Source organism: Moschus berezovskii, chromosome 20, assembly GCF_049115385.1.
Source record: "Moschus berezovskii isolate FMDL1 chromosome 20, NW_MosBer_1.0, whole genome shotgun sequence".
Lineage (NCBI taxonomy): Eukaryota > Metazoa > Chordata > Mammalia > Artiodactyla > Moschidae > Moschus > Moschus berezovskii.
The window spans coordinates 30,821,100-30,837,245 of record NC_142479.1 but is presented as its reverse complement, the minus strand read 5'-3'; the positions used below and the strand labels follow the sequence as shown (position 1 = coordinate 30,837,245).

The 16,146-nt window shown below is 36.7% G+C and overlaps 1 protein-coding gene across 8 annotated transcripts in view; it reads left to right on the top strand.

Annotated features, from left to right (window-relative positions):
- NF1 (neurofibromin 1) overlaps positions 1–16,146 on the top strand; it is a 252,176-nt gene that overhangs the window by 46,782 nt on the left and 189,248 nt on the right. For all 8 annotated transcript variants that reach the window (XM_088828700.1, XM_055401461.2, XM_088828696.1 and 5 more), the window contains exons 2-3: positions 10,659–10,802; positions 13,588–13,671. In XM_088828700.1, the coding sequence (XP_088684826.1) occupies positions 10,659–10,802; positions 13,588–13,671 (228 nt within the window). The remainder of the gene's footprint in view (positions 1–10,658; positions 10,803–13,587; positions 13,672–16,146) is intronic.

The window sequence follows — 16,146 nt, the reverse complement described above, 5'->3', positions numbered from 1 at the left end:
GTTGCAAAAAAGTTAGACAAGACTTATGCCTAAACAACAACAGTTGTGGCCTTGCCTATGCTTTAACCTGGAAAATGTCCCATGTACGCTTGGAGAAGACTGTGTATTCTGTTGTTGGGTAGAGCGTTTTGTATATGTGTATTTGGTCTAATTGATTTATTATGTTGTTTGAGTCCTCTATTTCCTGACTTACCTTATGTCTGGTTGTTTTCTCCACTATTGTGAGTAGACTATTGAAGTCTCCCAACTATTCCTGTAGAACTGACTATTTCTTCCTTCAATTCTGTCAGTTTTTGCTTCATGTATTTTGATGGTCTGTCAGCTGTATAAATGTTTATAATCTGTCTTCTTGCTGTATTGAACCTTGTATTAACTTAGGATGTTCTCCTCTGTAGTCATAACTTTTTAAAAATCTACTTTGTGTTACATTGGACTTCCCTGGTGTCTCAGATGGTAAAGAATCTGCCTGCAATGCCTGAGACCTAGGTTCGATCTCTGGGTTGGGAAGATCCCCCGGAAAAAGAAATGGCAACCCACTCTAATATTCTTGGGCTATAGTCCATGGAATCGCAGAGAGTTGGACACAACTGAGCAACTAACACTTTGACTTTCACTCAGTGTTTTATTAGTCTAGCCTACCCCTTTTATTTTTTTAAAGCCTACACTCTTTTGATAACTGTATGGAATATTATTTTCCATTCCTTCATCTTCAACCTGTTTGTGTCTTTGGATGTGGAGTGAGTCTCCTTTAGGCAGCTTATGATTGGATCATGTGTTTTTATCCATTTTGCCGAATCTCTGTTTTTTGATTGGAGGGTTTAATCTAATTACATTTTGAGTAATTACTGATAAGAGAGGACTTAGTGTTGTCATTGTGCTGTTTGTTCTCTATGTGCCCTGTAGCCTTTTTAGTCACGAATTTCCTACATTACTGTCTTCCATTGTGTTTACTTTTTGTAGTGAGATGTTTAAATTTTTTGTTTCCTTTTTGTATATTCTGTGGCTATTTTCTTTGTGGTTACCAGAGGGATTACATTTAATACCCTAATGTTATAGCACTTATTTGTTATAAAACTCTCTGAGTTTTGACAAATGCACAGATTCATGTAATCATCACCATGGTCAAGATACAGGAAGTTTTATTACCCTCCAAAATTCTCTTGTACCACTTTGGCCATGAGGGGAGGTGGTGGCAAATTCTGAGAGGACATCTGTTGTCTTGCAGAGGAGAGGTCTCTGAATTGTCTTCAAACAAGCATGGGGAGCACTTGCTCTTAGTAAGCAGTGATGGGCTACTCCTGTCGACTTAGAGGGTTCAGGAGAATTTGGAGATAAAAGATTTTGGGGAGCACCAACCCAGATGTTTCCATTATACCTGTCAGAGTCTTACTGTTCTTTGTCAAATGCAGCTCTGATCTTGGCATAGCAGGCCTGCCTTGTTTGGAAGTTTAACTTTTGGAGCCCATCAACTGTTCTGGTCTAGATTTCTTTTCCTTCCTCTTGGAGAAGAGACGAGGGCATCTTTGTGTACTTTCAGAGAGGCCTTCTGGCTTTCATACTTAGATTCCAGTTAGCAGTCAATTAGCTTTTTGTTATCTTTTCTTGAAGCACTCAAATAGTTTAGTAATATTCTTCCAAATCAGTTGTTTTCGAGGTTACTTTTTCTGCTTCATTGCCAGCTTTAAATTCCCGTCTTAGCACCTACACCATCTGCCTTGAGAGCCTAGTGCAGGATGTTCCTTAAGACGTTCCTTTGCGATCAACACCTGTGAGGAGGGAGAATTGGGCAGATGCAAAATTCATGGTGCAGTGCAGGCCTGGCATCAGATTTGGCCAACCCCTTTGGGGAGCTTAGGCACTAAAATGGGCCCTTTTGAGTTTTCCAGAATTGGGCTGAGGTGTTCAGGCCTTTTATATTGCCGTACCAGTTAGTTGGATTAGTTAGTATAGGAAGAGTATCATCTGGGCGGCAGCATTCTCTGCAGGTGAGGCGAGCCCTGTGGGACTGACGGACAGTTAAGTCCTTCCTGAGGGGGAGCTGAGCAGTGCCTCAGTATCTACCAAAAATTCCCCTGTATCCACAAGGAGTGAAGAGTTTGGTTTTGGTTTTTTAGTGTCATTAACCCATGGATTTATGTGTAGATTTATCAAAATTTCCGTTGACTTAAATATGTATGGGATGATGCACAAATATATGTAAATATGCAGCTCAATAAGTGTTTGCCAGGTAAACACACCAGTGCAACTGCTGCACAGATCAGGAACTAAAACAATGCTAGCAGTCCAGGAGCTCCTCCTTCCCCTCCTTTTCCTTCTGGTCATTACTTGCTCTTTCCAAGGGTCTCTATTATCCTGACTTGAATTTAACATATTTTTGAATTTGTGTAACATTCATCCATGAGGGATTTTTTGTTTTGACTTCTTTCGGTATTTGTGAATTTAAGCTTATAATTGTAAGTCATTTATTCCCTTTGCTATAGAGTTTTTCTTTGTTTGAATATACCCTTTTTGCAAACCATTTCTGTTATTGATAGATATTTGGAGTGTTTCCAATTTTTGGAAATTATGAAATCATGGCTATAAATGTTGCTGAACATACCTTTTGGTGGACATATGTACACGTTTCTATTAGGTTTATACCTATTGAAGTTATTGAGTACAGTTGGTCTCCATATCCATGGGTTCCACATTTGTGGATTCAACCAATGCAGATAATCTTTTTGGGAAAAAAATTCCAGAAAGTTCCAAAAAGCAAAACTTGAATTTGCAAGCAACTGGCAACTATTTACATAGCATTGCATTGTATTTACATGGCATTTATATCATATTAAGTATTATAAATAATCTAGAGATGATTTAAAGTATACGTAAGGATGTGTGAAGTTACCTGGGCTTCCCTGGTGGCTCAGTGGTAAAGAATCTGCCTGAAGTACAGGAGTCCTGCAGGAGATGAGGGTTTAATCCCTGAGTTGGGACGATCTCCTGGAGTAGGGAATGGCCACCCACTCTAGTACTCTTGCCTGGAGAATCCCATGGACAGAGGAGCCTGGTAGGCCACAGTCCATGGGGTTGCAAAGACTCTGATGTGGTTGAGTGACTGACCAACAACAAACAAAGGATATGCATAGGTTATATGCAAGTAGTGTGTTTTATATAAGGGACTTGAGCATCACAGATTTTTGTGTCCTCTGGACTCCCAAACCAGTGTCCTGTAGATTTGGAGGGATGACTGTATATATATATGTTCCATTTTAGTAGATAATGTCAGTCTTCCAAAGTAATTACTGATTTACACTCGTACATTTAATGTACAAAAGTTCCTGTTGCTGTGGTTTTCCCTGTTTATTTAGTTAGGATGTTACCTTCCTGGCTGTATAATTAAGAACTGGCTGTACTTAGGAGGGTTCATCTTTCTTTTAGAAGGTTCTATACTCTAATTTTTTGTCTTCTGAAGCTGTGAGATTTTGAGTTTCTATTCTGCTTTTCAGAAGTTCTGGCTTAGCTTTTTTACCCTTTTCCACCCAATTACGCATTTGAGACTCCCTCATGTTTTCGGTTTTGTCACTCCAGCTCTCAGTGACAACCAAAATCTCTGATGGTTCCTCTTTCCTTCCTTTCACAGAGGTACTTGCTTGGGAAAGTCATATTTCTGAGTCTCTCTCTCTCTTTTTTTTTTGGGCCCAGACTCCGTGAATGCCCCAGTGGGAGGTGGTGGGGGGCTGTGGAAACAGCTGCAAAAGATCACCTTACCTCCACATAGTTCACCATTTTTTTTGAAACTTAGTCTCTCTAGACCTCATTCTTTCAGTAGCTCTCTAAAATCTTGAAACAGTTTATTTTTTTATTTTATCTTTTTTTTGTGTGAGTTAGGGGAAGGTAGGGGTTATTTTGCTGTGAAGTAGTCTACCTTAAATGGAAGCAGAAGTATGAATTAAAACATATTTGATTTTTAAATAATTTAAAATTGTTGTCCTTAGTGTTCAAATTATTCCCTTTTTGACCAGTGGAAGCCTTCTCAAAATATATTCCTGAGTCTTTTTTGACTCGACCTTTTGATAGCTTTCTTTGGCAGCTTTCTTGCTATCTGGTGTGACAAGGTATTCCAGGTTTACCATGTACCTTTTTGCTTCAGATGTGGAATCAGCTGTTTTCTGAAGGGGTCCCGATTCCTTTGACCAGGAAATGGTATCTGAAGATCATTACTGCAGGGTTGAGCATTGTTTCTAGTCATTTTCAGCAAACAAAGGTAGAAAAACATATTTCATTTTCTTCATACAGGATCAACTATAGTAAGAATTGATATATCAATAGATAATTTCAATTACAGTTCAAGACTACAGGGTTTTTCCTTTACTATTCCTCTCCCATGCTGAGAGTCTCAGTTTTTAATAATACCAGTAGTGATAGAATTAAAATATCATCTAATCTCTCATTTCCTTGATCCCACAATATGTACAGAATCAAGATTTATCTTCATTTTCTTTGTCCCAAGAGTATATTCCATTATGAATGTATAGTCAACCTAGTATGATTTAAACTAACTTAGAATAGTTCTTCTGTTCGTGATTATGCCAGTAAAAGCTTAGATATGAATTTCAGTTCATTTGTTTATTTTTTTATTCTATTTTTTAGAATTTTAATTTTATGTTTACATAAATTACATAATTTTAAATAATATGTACAGAAACCAGGGAATGTAGATTCTATCCTTGTCACCTTTATTTTCTTTCGTTTCCTAAAGATAACCACTTAAAAGCTTTTGTATTTCATCTTTCAGTTACTGTATATGTGAAGATTTGTGTGTGTGTATTTATTTCTCCTCCCCCTCCCTAGATGAATGGTAGAATACTGTATATTCTTTTCTTCATCCTGTTTTTTCAACTTAAAGATATATCCTGGAGACTGTTCCATAGTTTGATTAATTTTGACTTATTTTTGTCATGTTTTTAAATGTTACATTTATACAAGTCTTTTATTTAAGTCATTTAAATTCTGTGGTCTATGTTATTTGCTCTCTCAGCATATATTTTGGTGTTTCAGGAGGTTTGTGTATTAGGGTTCAGTCAGGGAAGCCGATTGTATGATGGGATAAGCGACTTACTATGGAAATTAGACCATGTACAATTTTGAGAGGACTTGTGAGGTGAAAATCTAGAAGAAGGAGTTGGAAGATCAGAGAAAAGGAGTCAGTAACCAGATCCTCTAAATCAGTGGCAATGGATAGACCAGTTGGAGATTTTAGGGAAATCTGAGAAGCCGCTGCAGTGGGACTGTGTGGAAAAACTTAAGGTGAGCCATATGGAAAGCTCTTGCTGTGTTCCGTTACCCACTGTGTAGATTTTCACCTAAGTATCTGATGGTAGGCTTGTGCCACTGCTCACCCAACACATACCAGCAATTTTTTTTTTTCTGTTGGTTATTTTTATATTGATGTCTTTGTATAGTACTCTAATTTCCTCCCTTTTTTGGGAGGGGAAGTTGTTATACAGTGGTTTTCTTCTATAAACAGTATTGAAGTTTGCTAGTAACCTATTCTCATCTCCTTCTCAGCCAGCATTTGGTTTAAAATAATGTCCTTTTACTCTTAGCACCATAAGGCAGCCCGTATACCAAGAGTATACTTCTTTGTATAGTCTCACTACCCTTTCCCAATTTTGACAACTATACCCTATCTATACTGTCATTACATTTAGCAGTTACATAGTGTGTTTTCTCCCTTATTATCATTATTTATTTTCAGATCTTTTAGTAAATATATATTTAATGGTCCTTCATAGTGTAGATGTGTCTTCTGTTATTTTGGTTGACTGAAGCATATTGTCTAGTAGATTTCTCAGGAAAGGCTCAAGGGTACAATATTTCCTGGGTTCATGCAATTCATAACAGTTTGATTATCACCATTTTACTTGGAAATCAGTTTGCCTGCATGTAAAATCCTTCGTTTACTTTATCTTCTCTTGAGAATCTTAAAATGTTATTTCATTTTTTATTAGCATATAGTATTGTCAAAGTCTGAGGACAGTCTAATTTTTGTTTTTTGTGTAAGTGACTTTCTGCCTGAATGTTCAAAGGATCTTTTTGTTGTTGTTGTTTGTTTCTTATTCACAGAAGATCAATAGTTTTACTAAAATATGACCTGGTATTGGTCATTCTGGGTTAGTTTTTCCAGGAATGTGGTGTGCCCTTTACATAGCTTGAAATATTTTAAAAAATTATCAGCACACTTTGCTTGAATTTGCTCGTAATATCCATTCTACTCCATTGATTTCATTTCCTTCCTTGAGGATTCCTGTTATACATATGTTGGATCTTGTTTGCCTGTTTTCTCTGTCACTTTATTGTAAATCCCCATCTCATTTTCCGTCTTATTTTTTTGAACATTAGAATTTTCCTCCTATTTACCTTTTTCTCTTAAAGCATTATATTTTGTTTTATTTACTCTTTAATATCTTCTGGTCAGTCTTCACCTCTGAAATTATTTTTTTTCTAATTCTTTCCTGAATTTTGTCAGCTTATTTGTAATTCTAATTTATTTCATATCTTTAGTCATTTAAAAACTTCTCTTGGCTCATTTTGAATTAATAATTTACAGTTTCATCTGTTGGTGAGCATATCTTTTTGGCATGTTTTCATTTTCTGTAGTAATGCTTTTCTGTCACTTACTCTTTTTTTCTCAAAATCTCAACAATTTCTTCTCAATGTGGTCTTCATCCTGGAAGGGGGTGTTTCTTTAGCTGGTTAGTTTAGAACTGTGCTGTTCAGTGAGTACAATGGCTACTTATTATTAAGTTTAAGTAAAATAAATTTAAATAAAATTAAACATTTGATTCCTTATTTGCATTAGCCATGTAACAGATGCTTAAGCTTAATAGCCATATGTGGCTAGTGAGTACTGTAATGAGCATTATTGATACAGTGTAATAGCCTCACCACAGAAAGTTCTACTAGACAGTGATGGTTTAAAGTGTGCTTTCTTCTTTTCAAAGTTTATTATAGACTTTTTGCACACAAGTGCCAATTGCTGTGTGCAAACCCCCCCTGTGTTTCAGCTAAGCTCTAACCTTGTCCTGCTGTACATCTCATTGAGGATGTAATACAGTTTTGGGATTTTCCTTCTTGTCAGTTCAGTTCAGTCGCTCAGTCGTGTCTGACTCTTTGCAACCCCATGAACCGTAGCACGCAGGCCTCCCTGTCCATCACCAATTCCTGGAGCCTACCCAAACTCATGTCCATTGTGTCAGTAATGCCATCCAACCAACTCATCCTCTGTCGTCCCCTTCTCCTCCTGCCCTCAATCTTTCCCAGCATCAGGGTCTTTTCAAATGAGTCAGCTCTTCGCATCAGGTGGCCAAAGTATTGGAGTTTCAGCTTCAGCATCAGTCCTTCCAATGTGTATTCAGGACTGATTTCCTTTAGGATGGATTGGTTGGATCTCCCTGCAGTCCAAGGGACTCTCAAGAGTCTTCTCCAGCATCACAGTTAAAAAGCATCAATTCTTCGGCACTCAGCTTTCTTCACAGTCCAACTCTCACATCTGTACGTGACTACTGGAAAAACCATAGCCTTGCCTAGATGGACCTTTGTTGGCAAACTAATGTCTCTGCTTTTTAATATGCTGTCTAGGTTGTCATAACTTTTCTTCCAAGGAGCAAACGTCTTTTAATTTCATGGCTTCAGTCACCATCTGCAGTGATTTTGGAGCCCGAGAAAATAAAGTCTGACACTGTTTCCAGGGTTTCCCCATCTATTTGCCATGAAGTGATGGGATCAGATGCAATGATCTTAGTTTTCTGAATGTTGAGTTTTAGGCCAGTTTTTTCACTCTCCTCTTTCACTCTCATCAAGAGTCTCTTTAGTTCTTCACTTTCTGCCATAAGGGTGGTATCATCTGCATATCTGAGGTTATTGATATTTCTCCCAGCAATCTTGATTCCAGCTTGTGCTTCCTCCAGTCCAGTATTTCTCATGATGTACTCTGCATATACGTTAAATAAGCAGGGTGACAGTATAAAGCCTTAACGTACTCCTTTCCCTATTTGGAACCAGTCTGTTGTTTCATGTCCAGTTGTAAGTATTGCTTCTTGACCAGAACAGATTTCTCAGGAAGCAGGTCAGGTGGTCTGGTATTTCCATCTCTTTCAGAATTTTCCAAAGTTTGTTGTGACCCACACAGTCAAAGGCTTTGGCATAGTCAATAAAGCAGAAGTAGATGTTTTTCTGGAACTCTCTTGCTTTCTCCATGATCCAATGGATGTTTTTCAATTTGATCTCTGGTTCCTCTGCCTTTTCTAAATCCAGCTTGAACATCTGGAAGTTCACGGTTTACGTACTGTTGAAGCCTGGCTTGAAGAATTTTGAGCATTACTTTGTTTGCGTGTGAGATGAGTACAATTGTGCAGTAGTTTGAGCATTCTTTGGTATTGCCTTTCTTTGGGATTAGAATGAAAACTGACCTTTTCCAGTCCTGTGGCCACTGCTGAGTTTTCCAAATTTGCTGGCCTATTGAGTGCAGCACTTTCACAGCATCATCTTTCAGGATTTGAAATAGCTCAACTGGATTGCCATCACCTCCACTAGCTTTGTTCATAGTGATGCTTCCTAAGGCCCACTTGACTTTGCATTCCAGGATGTCTGGCTCTAGGTGAGTGATCACACCATTGTGATTATCTGGGTTGTGAAGATCTTTTTTGTACAGTTCTTCTGTGTATTCTTGCCACCTCTTCTTAATATCTTCTGCTTCTGTTAGGCCCATACCATTTCTGTCCTTTATTGAGCCCATCTTTACATGAACTATTCCCTCGCTATCTCTAATTTTCTTGAGGAGATCTCTAGTCTTTCCCATTCGCTTGTTTTCCTCTATTTCTTTGCATTGATCACTGAGGAAGGCTTTCTTATCTCTCCTTGCTATTCTTTGGAACTCTGCATTCAAATGGGTATATCTTTCCTTTTCTCCTTTGTTTTCCCTTCTCTTCTTTTCACAGCTATTTGTAAGGCCTCCTCAGACAACCATTTTGCCTTTTTGCATTATCAATATGTATGATCCTATTGCTACTGCTGCTGCTAAGTCACTTCAGTCGTGTCCGACTCTGTGTGACCCCATAGACGGCAGCCCACCAGGCTCCCCTGTCCCTGGGATTCTCCAGGCAAGAACACTGGAGTGGGTTGCCATTTCCTTCTCCAAATGATCCTATTACCATTTTCTTAATTGTTCTGGGTTTTTTTCCTGTAGGTCTTCTCCTTCTCTTGTGTTTCCTGCCTAGAGAAGTTCCTTTAGCACTTGTTGTAAAGCTGATTTGGTGGTGCTGAATTCTCTTAACTTTTGCTTGTCTGGAAAGGTTTTGATTTCTCCATCAAATCTGAAGGAGAGTCTTGTTGGGTAGAGTATTCTTGGTTGTAGGTTCTTCCCTTTCATCACTTTAAATATATTGTGCCATTCCCTTCTGGCTTGTTGAAAACTTGGCTGATAACCTGATGGTAATTCCCTTGTATGTTATTTGTTGTTTTTCCCTTGTTGCTTTTAATATTATCTTTGTCTTTAATTTTTTGTCCATTTGATTACTGTGTGTCTCCATGTGTTCGTCCTTGGCGTTATCCTGACTGCAACTCTCTGTGCTTCTTGGACTTGGTTGACTATTTCCTTTCCCATGTTAGGGAAGTTTTCAGCTATTATGTCTTCAAACATTATTTAGTATTTCTTTACCGTCAAGTTAGTCAAATTATTAACTAAGAAAATTTGGACATGCTACTTGGTCTCTTTCCACTTTTTGTTGCACCATTTTAAAAAAGAGGAAGCTGGACTCAGGTTTGTTTTTTCACGGAGGAACTTCATCAGTGTTCTCTGTTAGTGTTAGCAGGATCTAATATTTAAACAGTAAATATATTTGTGATGCTTTCAATACAGAATGCTGCTCTTAAATTGAGTAGAGATGAACTTCTTTGTAGTGCAAATTGGTTCATTCTCAGACAAGTGTGGTTCCCTTAAAGGATATTTTTTTCCATGAGATTTATCTTTTTGTCATTCTGTTACTCCCTCAACTGTGTACCTGAGGGTGATTATCTTACCTGAGTCAGTTTTACTAGGTAAGCTGTACAACCAGTTACAATAACTAACCAAGTACCATAACTGTATAAAGCCGCAATTCCCATAGCTTCCTCACTAAAAAACCCAGAATCCCCCGTATCATAATCCCCCATTTGTTTTGTTTTCTGAACAATCTGGAGTTATTTGCCATTATTGACTAGAGGTCTAAGGCATAGATTTTCTTGATCTATTGTTTTTTTAATGCTTGAGTTCAATATATAAGGGAAAAGATTGTTTGCATTTTATTGCAGACATTTTTCTCTGAAATAATTTTTAGCGTCAATGAAGTAGCTCTATTTCTGTGAGTCGTCATTCTGTCTTATATAGTGCTGGGTAAAGATTTAATTTTGTAGATAAAGATTTATGACTTCCTGAAAGCTGAAAAAATTGAAATTTCTACAGAATTTTAGATTTGCTCTCAATTATATATTGAAAATTGGAGTTTAAGCTACAAATATATGTAATTGTGGTTGATAAAATGTTCCTAAAAATCTCATGGTTTTTCAGTGAGAAATAGATTTTTCATTAGTCATTTTAAAATGTAAGTTTACGTGCTTTTGTTTGTTTGTTTCCTCAGCTTCCAATAAAAACAGGACAGCAGAACACACATACCAAAGTCAGTACTGAACACAACAAGGAATGTCTTATCAATATTTCCAAATACAAGTTTTCTTTGGTTATAAGTGGCCTCACCACTATCTTAAAGAATGTTAACAATATGGTGAGTATTTGCATCACTGTTTTATGGGGGAATTTGGTTTGTTTTCTATTTTAAAATTTGGAGCAACATATTTTGAAGTATGTAAAGTCATTTTCTGTGGACTCTGGATGTAAAGATTTATCTTAACTTGTGGATAAGTGCAGATAACCTTTTAACTTTCTTTTTAGATTTTAATTCTTTTGTTTTAGATACTTATTTGTGACTCTCTCTACTGTTCCATTTTTCTGAAATTAGAATTTCATACAGATTTTGTCATATATGAATTGACTATAGTAATCTATTCATATCTTTTCCTTAGCTTGTCATTTGAACATTTACATATCAGATTGTCCTAGTCAGAAGGAGTTGGTAAATAAAATATGACTTTGTAGTCCTAAAATGTGAAATTGCTTTTGTGAAGATACTGTTTATTTCCTTCCTCCTGTAACCTGTGGCAGATTCCATTGTGGAGAGTCTGTGTGGAAACAGTTTTCCTCAGATACCAATTTCATCAAGTATTTCCACTGTCAAAAGCTCATAATTGCTTCTTTTATTTCTTGTTTTATAAAATTTGTTTGCATTCCCTAGACTTTAGCATACTCCTGCTATTTCCTGTGTCCCTTTGAACATACTATCAATATGTTTCCTGTCTCTGTCAGGTGGTTCTTTCCTCTGTGTCAGTTCCTATCTAAAATCTGCTTTATATTCAGTTCAGAATAGCCAATCTGGATCTATCTTGATTAATTCCCAAACTGTTCAGCTTGTTTTATGTACTTAAAACCACAATTTTTATTGTTTGTATTGAGCAATGAAACTGATTTTTGGTTGTAGATTGGGAAAATCAGTAAGTACCATTTTCATAGTCATATCATCTTTAGTGTGTTTTCTTTCTAAAACGTTGATTTGAAGATATCCCAGACTTACAAAATTGGTAAACTGGAGATGTGGTCAGTCATTTGCTTTACAAAGATATTTTCTCTTTATCGAAAAAAAAAAAAAAAAAGATTTTCTGAAAAAAGCAGAACCTTTTATAAACATGTATGGTGCTTTACAGAAATACATTTAAGATTTTATGGAGCTATTCTGTTACACAGTGTGTGGGTCATAGTGATAGGATTTTGCTTATATAAATAAGTGGACATGTTTCCAGTTAGATTGAAAACGTTTTAGTATTTGGACCCTTCTTTTAAAAATGAAAACAGTATTGTGATATTGGCATTCATTTTGTGCTTATTGAGTAAGTTAAATTGGGGAAACCATAATCTCTTGTTGGTAAATAGCATAGTGAATGCCTAAGACTTACAGTAATTGATGTTACAGCATTTTGTTGCTATTAGAGTTTAGGCTTTGATTTTTTGATTATTTTGTGGCCTCAAAGTGTGGTTAAATGTTTAACATTCTAGTAAAGATCTATATATCTAAATCCTATATATTTAAAAAATATTGTTCAAACCTAAATTGTACTTAAAAACTGGCAGAACATGGGTTTTCCTAATGTTCAGTTCAGTCGCTCAGTCGTGTCCGACTCTCCGCGACCCCATGAATCACAGCACGCCAGGCCTCCCTGTCCATCACCAACTCCCGGAGTTCACTCAAACTCATGTCCATTGAGTCGGTGATGCCATCCAGCCATCTCATTCTCTGTCATCCCCTTCTCTTCCTGCCCCCAATCCCTCCCAGCATCAGAGTCTTTTCCAGTGAGTCAACTCTTCGCATGAGGTAGCCACAGTATTAGAGCTTCAGCTTTAGCATCAGTCCTTCCAATGAACACCCAGGACTGACCTCCTTTAGAATGGACTGGTTGGATCTCCTTGCAGTCAACTGGGACTCTGAACAGTCTTCTCCAACACCACAGTTTAAAAGCATCAATTCTTTGGCGATCAGCTTTCTTCACAGTCCAACTCTCACATCCATACATGACCACGGGAAAAACCATAGCCTTGACTAGGCGGACCTTGGCAAAGTAATGTCTCAGCTTTTTAATATCCTGTCTAGGTTGGTCATAACTTTCCTTCTAAGGAGTAAGCGTCTTTTAATTTCATGGCTGCAATCACCATCTGCAGTGATTTTGGAGCCCCCCAAAATAAAGTCTAGCACCGTTTCCACTGTTTTCCCATCTATTTCCCATGAAGTGATGGGGCCAGATGCCATAGTCTTAGTTTTCTTAATGTTGAGCTTCAAGCCAACTTTTTCACTCTCCTTTTTCACTTTCATCAAGAGGCTCTTGAGTTCCTCTTCACTTTCTGCCATAAGGGTGGTATCATCTGCATGTCTGAGGTTGTTGATATTTCTCCCGGCAGTCTTGATTCCAGCCTGTGCTTCTTCCAGCCCAGTGTTCCTCATGATGTACTCTACATATAAGTTAAATAAGCAGGGTGACAATATATAACCTTGATGTACTCCTTTTCCTATTTGGAACCAGTCTGTTGTTCCTTGTCCAGTTCTAACTGTTGCTTCCTGACCTGCATACAGGTTCCTCAAGAGGCAGGTCCTGATGTTACCATTTCTTTAATGGTGTTCATTTCAAAGTACATTTACTACATATTTTAAAACTATAAATTAGAGTATCTTTTACTGTGGCAGACTAATGGCAGATTGTAGTAAATTCCAGCATTTTTGTTTGCCTGAGAATTAATTTTGTGTGAGCATTAGGATAAAATCAGAAATAATAGATTTAAATACAGTATAATCTGGGAGATAAAATAGCAGACCGTTGATTTTCTTGATCCCTCATTTTTCAGATGTGTGCTGATTTGTAGTGAGGAGTAATAACCAACTTTTGTGTTCTGAATATCTTTTCTTTTAGAGAATATTTGGAGAAGCTGCTGAAAAAAATTTGTATCTCTCTCAGTTGATTATATTGGATACACTGGAAAAATGTCTTGCTGGGGTAAGTGAGTCTATTCTTGAATAGGCATGTTTTATGAACTCAGTTTTGAGAATGATCTGATGTACTAAATGAAGCATGGGTGTGGACAAGGAGAAGAGTCATGGACTGAAACATGGAAGTGAAGTTTGTTAGCAGAGCTGACAGGGTGGCATAGAGACGTTTTCAAGAAAAAATTAATTGTCATCTTTTGTAAATTAAATATTAAGATTACTTATTAGTAATAAAGTTTATATTTATAAAGTATAAAGTTGGAGTCATATCTCTCAGGTTTTTTAGAAAAGATTTTATAGAAAATTCACTATTTCTTTTAATCAATTTCTCCAGTGGTTAGGCCTGTGGCATTGCTTGGCTGTCAAAGAATGTGATGTTAAAGACCATGAGAATCTTATTTCCCCCTGTATGAATCTGATTTTAATAATTTACTTTTCATATTCATGTTAAAGAGAACTTAAATTTAAGCTGTTATATTGCTGATAGATCCTACGTTAAAAACACTTTTTATGTAAATATGAACATATAAAATAGATACGTGGAGGAGTGTGTGTGTGTGTTAGTCGCTCAGTCATGTCCGACTGTTTGTGACCACACAGACTGTAGTCCACCAGGCTCCTCTGTCCATGGAATTCTCCTTGCAAGAATACTGGAATGGGTTGCCATTCCCTTCTCCAAGAGATCTTCCCAACCCAGGGATTGAATCCTGGTCTCCTGCTTTGTAGGCCTATTCTTTACCATCTGAGCTACCAGGGAAGACCATGTGGAGGAATAGTTGAATACAAAAGAGTTGTTTTTCACTTTTCCTCTAAATAGTTATCTCAGAGTTTTAAACCATGACTTAATTAGAATTTTTTCAAGAAGATTGGTTGTATAGAGCATAGTGTTTCTGTATTTCAACGGCTTTAACTCTTCCTGGAAAATACTGTGAGTTTATATAAAAATATAAATTTTATATTTAGTTTTAAAATTATATTTATTCATACTAAATTTTATATGAATACTTTAATACCTCTGTTTTAAAGATCTGTCTCTCCAGTATGTACTGGGGTTAACATTTCTTAGAAGATTATAATCTTCCTCCCTTTGACCTATCTTTTGCTTTTATTCTAAATTGCTTCTCTTTCACATGTTAAAGTTGTTCTGTATGGTAAACCTAGATAAGAAAGGACTTTGACATATGAGCACTGATCTACTGAGAGGAGATAAAATAGTCATCAGTGTTTAAGGAATGTGTAGGACAGGGAGCTGGACAATACACACACTTCACACAACGATGATCCTTAGGGAAGAGAACTATTTTAGACGATAGGCCCCAAAACCTAAGCATGATGTTTTAAATTCTTTTATTGACCCTTATCCGTATTCCTAAATTGTGAGACAATGCTTATATATTTTCTACCTAAATTGGGGGTGAACTAATTTTGTTTTAACTTTGTGTTGTCTGTTAATTTGTGATGAGCTGTCATTCATTTGTAAAATGGGGTGGAAGAGCGAAAAACCTTTTAAATATTTAATAGAATAATGAAAGTTTGAAGGTACTTGATTATTTTTTTTTTAACTTCTCTTGAATCAGTTTTTTGTAGTGATTTTACTTCGTCATGTTTGAATGGGAGTAGGCTGGTTTGTTGCCCCTTCAGTTCTACATCTTTTCTCCATTAACATTTATAATGAAGAGGTACTGGTAAATGTATTTTGGAGAATGATTACTGATATCATTGGCCCCAGTTTAATTTGATACTCTTTGGAGATAGCCAAAATGAAGCTCTATTAAGTGGACATGGTATAACTTATCTAATCCATAAAATAGACATTATCTTGCTTTGCTCTACTATTCAAAATGTATAATTTTTTCATTAAATTTATAATTAAAAATAGTATTGTTCATATTATTGAACAGTTGTGTTTTTCTGGATTGCCTTCATTGACTCTCTTGATTTTCCTTTTTCTTTTTTTTTTATTCTTAAATTTTTTTTTTTAGAGTAGGTCCTTGCTGGTTGTTTATTTTCCTTTTTAGATCAAAGTAAGTTGAGGCTTAAGAAGAACTGAGCCCTATAAGTACATGTTTATCATATTAGTAATTGAAGTAGCTAAATGAAAGTGAACAGATACTTAACAATATTATGATTAAAATCAAACTTTCATGAGTAAAATTTTGTAGATTCTGAAGAATCTTAAGTATTTTTGTTCTTGTATATATGACCATTGGATTTCTCAGGTGGCTCTAGTGGTAAAGAACTCGCCTGCCAACGCAGGAGATGTAAGAGACGGGGGTTCAATCCCTGGGCTGGGAAGAGCCCATGGAAGAGGACATGGCAACCCACTCCAGTATTCTTGCCTGGAAAATCCCATGGACAGAAGAGCCTGCCAGGCTACAGTCCATAGAGTCATAAAGAGTCAGCCCGAGGCGACAGCACACTCGCACACACGCATGCATATGACCATTATTCAAAACTTGAACGCTTCTAGGGCTTCCCTGATAGC